Raw genomic sequence first — 10,773 nt, 5'->3', positions numbered from 1 at the left:
CCCCCCCACACCGCCGGGCATTCATGACAAAAAATAGCATGTGCCACTCGGCCCGTAGTGGCGGTTTGCGATTCGTGTGAGTTAGCAACACTCGTCCCTACCTTACCGACGCCTCGTGCTGCTAACTTCACACTCATCGCAAACGTCCACTTACGGGCCTTGTGACACAAATAACTATTTCTGACGAATGTGAAAATGTCATGAGTTAACAAATATCTCCCTTATCGCCGCCTGATATAGAATATTTTATGTCCCAGGGACCGAAAAACGCGTTTTAATCGAACGAGTGAGATCCGAATTTGTGGTTTGTCGATCCTTGGGACATTGACATTTAAGGACTTTTTTCACCATCCCTTCGAATCTGTTCAGTCTCAAAAATTGATCATCTTCACGAAGAAAAACCTTCACGAAAAGTTACGTCACAACTCAGATAATCGCGTGGGGGAATGTTAGTTCGAAAAATTGTTCAGAACTTCTGGAAAAACTGTGAGGTAAAAAATAATTAGTCCTTTAAATTTCAATCGACACAATAATATTGGTGAATTGTGGCAGAACGAGTACGCTGATTCAAGTATATTTTATACTCAATTAGGGTATTTCAATTAGAAGATGATGCTTTTGTATCAGGCCGGGTTGTAGCACACGGAGAGAAATGTTCAATAAATATTACGGAACTCACAATGCGCTCGACGATTACGGAAGAGACTTAGAAAATTTAAGTGACAGTATCGTAATTTTCACAGGAGATTAAGTTAAAAATTACGGAACGGTCTGGAAAAATTCCGTAACAGGTCCATAAAATTTCATACACCACATTTCGCTGCGGAATTACCGAAAAGATACGTAATTTTTATTGAATATTTCTCTCCGTGCAAGCCCACTTAAGTGTAATATAAGGGTCAGACACTAAGTGTCAGAATATAAGGGTCAAAACATTACTATCGAGTTAAAAACTATCGACCCCTGGCGCGCAGGATTTTTCGGGTTTGCAACATTCCTAAACATTAATATCAATTTTTTTCCTTAGAAATATATTGTAGACATACCAAATAACTATAATAAATATGAAGTTGAATGTGTTGGGTTATTGTTCAACCTCTGAAGTTGAGGCTCAGAGGTCTATACTTTTCAATCCGATGGTAGGGTCAGAATATAAAAGTAAAAGTGGGTATCAGGCAATAAGGGTCTAGATATAAGTCATATAGTATGTTCGATCACCGCTTTTAGTCCTTATGTGCCCTCATTGCCTGACACCCACTTTTTTACTTTTATATTCTGACCCTAATTTCTTGATCCTAATATTTTGGCCCCCTTTTCCGAACCCTAACATTCCGACCCTCATGCCTTCACCTTTACATTCCGGCCCTCAGTTTTTGACTCTAATATTCCGATTCTTATTTTTGAACCTCCACTTTTTGACCCTTATATTCTCACACTTAGTGTCTGACCCGTATATTACACTTGAGAGCACTTGGTACAACCCGGGCTGATACGAAATAATCTTCCTCGAATTGAAACACCGATCCCCCATTCGAGTATAAAATATACTTGAATCAAGTATATTTTTTTCCGTATTCTCTCTAATTATTGATTCCCGTTAATGAAAAGGAACAAAATGAGGGATTGATAAGAAAATCAGGTTGATCTTGATGCAAAATAATGGTGTCGATATATCAGTGATTTCTATCAAAAGGATACGATCGGCAGAGCTTTCTTCTTGTAATCAACGACACAGTAGTTGAACAGTGGATCAACAACATCGAGCATATGATGGGGTACCATTTCCTTTTCCTCTTTGGTTACTTTCGCCGTAATGATGTCCAATCCTTTGTACACCTGGGACCAAAAAAAAATGCGTTTAAATTCCATTTATTAATGATTTAGTTGTTCTGACGATGCCACTGGGAATGGCTTCTAATGATGTAATCATAATAATTAAATCAGTATCAACTGTCACAGCGGCAAGTTGCGTGACGTGTGAGATCAATGAGTGTGGACGTCCCGCTGAGATCGTCAGATTGAGAAAATTAGTCGGAAATAATCAGTGACTGCTTCGCTCGATGACTGATGGAGCGTATAATTACAGAAAAGGAGAGCCCCGAATTTTTCGTCATTCAATATGCAAATTAATCATGAGGATAAATTACGTATTATTTCTGGGGCCCCTCCTTAAAATCTGGGATTACAGAGAGTATCCCCTGAACGTCTAGGTGGACGAGAACCTTTACTAAAATAACCGGAAGATATTTTCTAGCCATTCTTTATTCGCATTCCATCATTGTCCTTCATTATATGACGTCAGAGGCTCAATAATTAGGTTATCCACGCTGAGTAGTGGATTAAACCTAAATTGGTCACCAGATGAGGGGAACGCCGCAGCACGTCGTTTTTCTTTAATTGCCATCGGCTGGCTAAACGGAAAATTAAGAAAAAGTGACTTCTTCAATTGAAGTGTTTAAACAATTATAGCAGTTTTTAGAAAAACGTAATTCCTGAACTTCATTAGAAAAAAAATTATTCTCAACAGATGAGTTATTTCTTCCCATGTTAAGGGGAGACACGACGATGAGATGTCTCATGCATTGAAAATCGATTATTAATGTCTACAAACCAATAATTAGTACAAACAAATTAATTGTTTATTGTTCGTTTGCCCCGCAAATGCTTAAAATATTAAAAATAGTCCAGGGCCTCCAATTTTTGAGCTAGAGAATTTTTTTCTGGAAATAGTTGCAAAAAATGTGTACAATAACAATTACGAATTAGTTTTTTGAAATTCGATTCCTACACAGCTAATTTCGTGTTATTTAGTAGAACAATTTGCACTATTCATGTAACATTGGCAGAAAAATTGTTCTTAAAACATTTAAAATATATTCTCGATTCTTTCAGAAACATTTTCCGGGCTATTTTACATAAATGGTGCAATTTTTTATTAACCGGTATGGTGAGCCAACTAGGGTTAAAGTAGTATAAACATAACTTGAATTTTGAAGATAAAAATCTGAAATAGCTTCTAAACGGAAATTAATAGCAATAGAAACATTCTAGTTGAGTTTGTGCTCAATCGGCAGTCTAACATTATTGATAATAATTAGTTTAGAAGAGCAAAAATAACATAGAGTTTTGTGAGGAAATGAGGTTTTCGAGATTAGGGTGAAGATTGAATTCATTCCGTTCATTCTACTTTTCCAGTGCTAATTTATATCGTGGGGTTCACGTGATTTCAGTACTTTTGCCTACCAATCCTGCAATTCGCAAATCACTCAAGAGAACAGGTTTGTCAAAGGTGGAAACCGCACACCACAGTTTGATCCCTCCCTGGTATACCTTCCCACCTTGTCCCTTTGTTTTCTTTTTTTTCCACCTCATCGATTTACCTTGGTCACTGCATGGTAACACTGGCTATGATCAAATGACTTCCATTTCGTCTCACTTCATTTATCACGCGGTCAACATCATCATCGATCCCCAGCAATTTGTTCCAATCTGCTCGGCCTGGCGCCATCACCACTACTATTAACCGGAAGTATCGAAGCATATGAAAATTGAATTATATTTTTAAGAATAATCTCACCCGCCCGCGGGGATTTTAGCTTATGAGCGTCTGTCATGTGGATTAACACGAATCCTTTACAAGCGGACATTTGAATGTAGTGAGAGGCATTGTTACGATGAATGAAAAAACAACGTGGTAGAGAGAGATTATTCTACCCACCGGAAAGAAAACGGGCCTCGAAAATACACTATCCTCTTATTTGGCAAGGCTCGTTGTATGTGCCTAATGTGCGAAAGCGACGAGAGAACATCCACCAGAATATATAAAATTATTCCTAATGATTCGTTTGAAAATTCCACGAGCATATTAGCAAGCAACTCTAATTCACCTAAGAGCCGGAAGTACGTTCTGCCACGCGGTCTAACGAGAAGGACCTTAAATAGACTCGACCCCATAGGCCACGCGCTATTAGTTAGGCGGTTTGAATAAAGATGTGCCAAGAAAGAAAAAATATCAAATATTGGAGAGGATCTTGTGGGCGCCCTGGAGAAACATTTTATAAATAGAGGTGTAATAAAAGAATCAAGAGGAAAAACCAGAAGACAGGAACAAACTTGAAGAATTCCATCGAAAGTAACAGACGTTGCGTCGATATATATTCTTTTTATCAGCATCATTCAGCAGATGTATTAATCAGATGATACATAAATTGCGATGCCACACATGGATTAAGAAGTTTAAGCTGCGAAATCCGGAATGAAATACTCCACCACTTCCTGCAAGTGATACAAAACCGCGTGTAGCATATCCCTTCTGGTATCTTCTTCGGAGTCATAAATTGCTCGAGGAGAAATGACACGATGATTGAAAAATTTCACACAAGACTTCCTCATACTTTGAACTGTATTTTAAAAAGTCTCCAAAATTCTGGTACAATGTAAACTATCTAGAGAAGCTATTGTCAGTTGTAATACCCCGAGACCTTCATAATTATCGGATATTTCTTGAAAGTTTCGTTGTGAACAAATGCGTAATAGTAATAGGTACTATGGAGCGGTACTATGGTGCGGAATCTCAAGACTTTGATCATATTTAATGGCATTGCCCGAATTATGATATCCAAAGAAATTGTTACATTATCGCCTAAGCAACTCTTTTCACAACTAAGAAATTTGTGGATGCAACTGACCACATTAACATAGAAGAAATATGCAAGTACCTAAAATAATGTAGAATAAAAGTATAACCCATCCCATTGTCAACAATAAACAAACTATGTAAATCTTTTAACATAAACAACGTAGGCTTACTCAACTCGATCGACACTGTAAATAAATCTCATGTACAGATTTCGGCACTTTAAATAAATAATATCAAGATCCACTTAATTAGAAAATATGTCTGATGGATTCCCGGAAAACTGAAGCATACACTAATGTTATTAGAAAACGCGCCAAAGCATTAGCCTCTACCTCGTTTCCTCCTCAGTGTACTCTTGAAATGAGGCCCTCGAGTGTTACAGACCAGTGCTAAGTAAATTAGCTCCTTCAGTTGCTCCTCGTAACTGAGAGTTTCCCTTCTCAATTCCTATCCTCCCTCCTTGGTTGTCTCCATTGCTCTTCACCTTTTTTCCTCCGTTCTCTTTAAACTCTCGAATGTTACCCAAGCAACATAATTACATCTAACGTCGAAAATAGCTCATCCCTCGTGCTCGACCAACGATGAAAATGACGCGGAAGAAATATATGAGATTGCCATTTTAACGTGTTAAGTCAACGATGTACTTATATGATTTTATAGGACACACCATGTATTTTACTTTGATGAGAAGAAATCCCTTCCTAACTCGGGAACTATCCAGTCTTGCGCACTGGTAATTAACAGATATTGCGCATTAATATTCGGAATGAGTCATTAAAACCATACAACTGGGTGTATTTAAGTATCTCAATTGCCATTCTGGGTTTATTTAGAGTTCTATGTCATCTCCCTTGCGACAGTCATTTTATGAACCATAAAGCGTACCTTCATCCGCTCAAAACATGCCAGTTCCATGGAACAAGATGCAGCGGAAACTCCGGTTTCTACCCTTGTGATGAGGCAAAAATTGCGCACAAACACAGGAAAAAAAAATGTTCAGAAAAAAAAAATTACGTAAGAAATTATGGTGAAACGCGTAATTGTGATGCAAACTGTTGGAAAAAAATTGAAATTTCATGGACAATCGACTAGGATTTTTCAAGACACTGAATGGGATTTCAGGGAAACCAGCAATTTAAGTGAAAAAATGAAAAAACTTGAATAGAACTACATTGCTCGGGTTGCGTGGTCTTTTTTCGATTTAATTGAATACTCATCATCATGACGAGTATTAAAACAAAATTAAATCGATCGAATGGTTCAGAAGATAACTGCAAAAAACGATTTTTACCCGCGACGTCAAACAAAAGGGAGGGTCATATGCTTTTGACACTCAGTAACCTAACTCGACAACGTGGTTGTCCAGACGAAACTACACGAAAAACGAGTCGAAAAAATGAGTTTCTGTATTAGAAATGATAAAAACACTTCGCGGAATCGAACTATGAACCCTTTTTTTTATTAATTATTGACGAATCGCTATATCTCGGGAGCCACGCAACCGATCGAGCTGAAATTTAGTACAAATTTGACTATCAGTACAGTAGAGGTTTCGTATAAGATACCTTAGGGCCAGTAGGAGAGTGGAATTCCGGGAACCCCTATGCCCGCACTACGCGCGTCCATAGAGAGCAGTGATGCTGTCGAGACCACACGATAAATTTTTTGGATAGATCATCGCTGTCTGAAAAAACATCAAAAGTTTTGGAATCTTTGCAATCTCGCAAGACATTGGATCGGTGCATTTCGTCACGATTTTGGAAGGACTTATCTTGCCTGAGTCTCGACTTTTTCGCTTTTTTTCTGTCTTTATATCACCGGAATATCGTTATGATGTCTTTCGAGATTGCGACAATTCCAAAACTTTCGATTTTTTTTCTGACCGTGATGATCTAGCCAAAAATTTTATCGTGTAATCTCGACGGCATCACTAATAGAGAAGAGAAAAATAAGGATCAGTGGGTTTCAAATAAGATACCTCGCTCGATGTTCCCGAATTCAATGCAATTTTCATTTTTACTGAATGAATATCGATAACTACTCAATTTATATGTGTTTAATGTTTTGAATTTGTATCATCCCCGTTCCCTTTTCTCTCGAAACATAACACCGCGTGATGGAATGGCAAATGGTGTTGGGGGATTGTTGGTGGACTCGAGAATAATTACAGACGAAAAATTACGATTTTTCGATGGGAAAAGTGAAAAAAAAATCGATGTATATTTCCATTACTTGAAAAAAGTGGTGTGAGCCACCCTTAAGGTCATGAGACCTTCATTATCACTTCGTTCATCCCTCCCGTTTGACTCTTAACACCGTTTGATCCTTATAACTACTCTTTCCCATTGAAAAATGATCGGGGCCGTAGGTATCTTATAAGAAGCCCACGGAACATAAACATTCGGGAGGCGATAAAAGTGCCGAGAGTGGGGGTAGGCCTCGAGCGCTCGGAGCTCGAGGGATCTTATAGAGAGGTATCTTATACGAAGCCTCTACTGTACTACCAATTAGCAGCCAGAATTTAAGCCTCTTTGTGCTAACCATTCTCGAGTTGTGGGGCCAGTTCTGGACATGCGAACACGAATGTGTACACACATGCATACGTACAGACATTTTTTTAAAAACATCATTTTTTCAAGTTTACTGACATTACTAGGCATCTCCACCCAAAATTAAGAACGATTGATCACCTCCGATTATTAACTTCACTTTATTCCCACACGGAGAAAAAAATTCCAGAATTTTTCAGGAGAAATTCAGGCAAAAATTACCGTGCCGTCTGGTAAACTGGGTTCAATTGTCTAGCACCAGAAAAATTCCGGTGCTGCATAGTAAAAATTTCGGTACCGCACAATAAAAGCTTGATCCCTGTTTTCTATTACATGATAAATTACATTCAATAGTTAAAAATGAGTAAACATTGTCATTCAACATATCATCCTATTAATTTTATTTTAACCTCTCCTTCATATCCTCTCTCCCATATTAAAAGCGGAATGCGCGGCAAACGTATGTGGAACGCTTGACAGGCCAATGTATCTCTACAGCGTTATACACCTCATGAAGAGAAAATAAAGGGCACTTAGGGGAGGATGGGGCAAAACGGTCCCCCTTCAATCGTCAATATTTTCCGATTCAATAATCCGATTGGGATGAGTTAGAGCTCGTTTTGAAGAATGAAAAATTATCTTCAAAATGAAGTTGAAACTGGGAATTTTCATAATGTCATTCACAAGTTATTGACAATTGAAGGGGGGCCGTTTTGCCCCACCCTCCCCTATGTTATTTCTTAACCGTTTTATCACAACACTAATTAATATTTCACTGAATTGATATTGTGAAAAACATTAACCTGGGGTTTCAGTAAGGAGATATGTGAGAGAGGAAGCTAGAGCAGGCGACGGAATAAATCATCTGGTCACGTTGAGTTGATGTTCGTGATTGCGGAGGGGGGACGAAGAGTGCCGAAATCTTACGAATGCGCGATCGGGTCCTAGGATTCTGGTAGAGCACCGAAAAAATTTGCCAGCCAGTGTCATAATTTTTCTCCTATTTCTCGTAAAAATTCACTGTCGCTTCGATTTTACCGTGCTGTACAAGAATTTTTCCCCGCATTTATCCGAAAAATGACTCGTGCAACAGTACTTTTTCCTACTCTTTGCGGTACATTTCGCCTGGAAAGACCATCTGAACCCACTTTACTGTGCGAGCACGGTAATTTTTCTTGTACATTTCTCTCCGTGCATCTCTGGAGCGCAAGTAGCGCCTCGTAGCGACTCAAATTCAAGGTATAAGAAGATGTAACGTCATTATCTCTTCTCTTGGCGATTTTTCTATAATTCTTAAAAATAAATGACATTATGAAATTAAAGGATTTCTCATGCATTAGAATTATTGTAATTCAAACGATCTATTCCAATGTTTTTTGCATTGAAAAAAATGTAGAAAATATTCCTATTTCAAGTACAAATTTCCAAATACTGTTTGTCAGAATAACGTTTTGCCGCGTGATTTTTATTAGGTTATTTTCTCCGTGCATCAAGAGAATCAAGAGAAAATATGAAGATTAGGGTATACTTTCCGTCAGGGAAGTGAATGGAGAACCTGATCGACGTCATTCACTGCATCACAGAAAACTGACCCCTGTGGTTAAGACGGCAAATACTCACGATCTTTTCTACCTCTTTTCTTTCATACTTCATCAGACATGATCCTACTCTTTGTGCATCGGTACTTCTCATTCGGACGTCGGTTATTACTGGAGTATATTATTTTGCTGAATCTTTTTATTCATTCATTCATTCTTTCTCGCATATTTTTGTTTCCCTTTCTTTCATCGTGTTGCAGCTCTCAGTATTTTTAAATCGCCAATACAGAATACATATCTGGTATCCCAGCATCTGACGTCATCCCAACTTCTCGAAAACCGGTCGTTACTTATTATTTCCTCAACTGCCATTAGACTCAAAAGGTTTAGCCACTAAACGTTAGAGCGACAGATCAAACGTTGTGCCGCAGTGACACTCTATTGCCTCATAAATTAGCTGAACCTGTTACAATGTAATTTGACATTGACAGAAGAATATTCACATTGAAAACTATCCACACATGGCTGTTTTGGGTGAGAGTCAACATTGGAGGGGAAAACCGGTTACGTGGGAATTTTCTGGCTACATTTTTAGCAATCAGTATACGTTGAGATTGACATTTTTATGAGGTTTTGAAGGCCCTGTCGCGGGTACAAAGTGGTGATATCACTGGTAGAATCTGATGAGATAATCAAGTCTTGAGAAAATAGACGAAAAATTTGATTAACGCAACACGTGACGTTATTTCACCATAACTCTGGGTATTTAAATATTTTTGATTGCTCATTGCACACACTGCAGGGGCAGATGAAGAGTTGTTCGCAAAATTGGGGAGGGGAGCTGATGCACTGATAGACAGAATTAATTATTGTTAACAAATAGATTTGGTCGAAGGCTAGGGTCTATTTGGTCTCACCAAATGTTCATTCGTTAATAGTTAACGAATGCATATTTGAGACGTCTTATTTGACTCGACTTTCACTTTTCAAGTAAACCATTCGTCAACTATTAACGAATATTTATTTGGTCATATTCAACTCTACCAGTCGTTAATAGTTAACGAATGTCGTGTGGAATAAATGAATCATTCTATCAGTGTGCATGTACCGCCCACCTAAGGGAAATGAGTTTTTGACTTGGATTCGTCTATGGTATCAATCTGGAGGGTCATTTTTGGGAAACAGTTCTTATGTGCAGCGCCATCCATCGGAATTCTAGAGAATTCTAGCCATTTCGAGATAATTTGAGAAGTTTCTTGAAATTTTGAAAAAATCCAAGGAGTTTCTAGAAAATGCGAGGGAATTCACGGAGTTTCTCGGAAATTCGAGAAAGAAAGAAAGACCATGGACGTATCCACGTAGAATTATAGCTGTATGGAAGGTACAATAGCCAATAATAACTGATGAAGATATTTTTCTGCTATCGAAAAGGTCGCAATGGAGGTGGAAATGTATAACGAACACATATTTTGCACTCCATTCAATTATGGACCAATTGGAAATGTGAAAAATCCCAAATTCTGGGGTGGAAGTATTTTAAGAATTCAGTGGGAAATGATTTAGATTATTTTCGACATGTATGGATTATATAGGGCTCATATATTTTCCACATAAGATTTTTCCATGGGTTAACCCAATTGGAAAAATTTGCTAAACGTGAAGGTAATTTGTGCCGAAATTGCCCGAGTCGAGGATTTGGTTCTGATTGGACGTATACAGGTCTTTCAAGATCTCTCCAGACCTAGATGGACCTGGTAAGTCCTAATCAGTTCTGCGACGTACTTTTCAGAAACCTTTCGAATCCTCAGTTCTTTCGGTCTTGAGAAGTCCTCCTCGATGCTACCGAGAACGCGTGATTTTACGAGCGGGTGAAGGCATGTATGCGGAGGGTTGAAATTTGTAGCCAACGAGGAGACAGGGTTGCAGAATATATTTTAGCCACCCTCATCTCCCCGTTTGCAGGCGGTGTTTAAATAAAAAATAGTGAACGTTGATTCTGTATTTATTGACCCCCTGATGCCAATGAAACCCTCGGAGGTGACAGAAA

At 38.4% G+C, this 10,773-nt stretch overlaps 1 protein-coding gene across 1 annotated transcript in view; it reads right to left on the bottom strand.

The window, feature by feature from the left end:
- Nucleotides 1–10,773, bottom strand: part of LOC107045707 (tRNA dimethylallyltransferase) — a 137,758-nt gene that overhangs the window by 108,694 nt on the left and 18,291 nt on the right. Inside the window, exon 2 of the mRNA XM_015268044.1 lies at nucleotides 1,699–1,836. Within this exon, the coding sequence (XP_015123530.1) occupies nucleotides 1,699–1,836 (138 nt within the window). The remainder of the gene's footprint in view (nucleotides 1–1,698; nucleotides 1,837–10,773) is intronic.

This window comes from Diachasma alloeum, unplaced genomic scaffold, assembly GCF_001412515.2.
Source record: "Diachasma alloeum isolate Michigan unplaced genomic scaffold, Dall2.0 Dall_scaffold_00181, whole genome shotgun sequence".
NCBI classification, from domain to species: domain Eukaryota; kingdom Metazoa; phylum Arthropoda; class Insecta; order Hymenoptera; family Braconidae; genus Diachasma; species Diachasma alloeum.
Note: the sequence above shows the minus strand (reverse complement) of the source record. Positions and strands in the feature narration are given on the sequence as shown.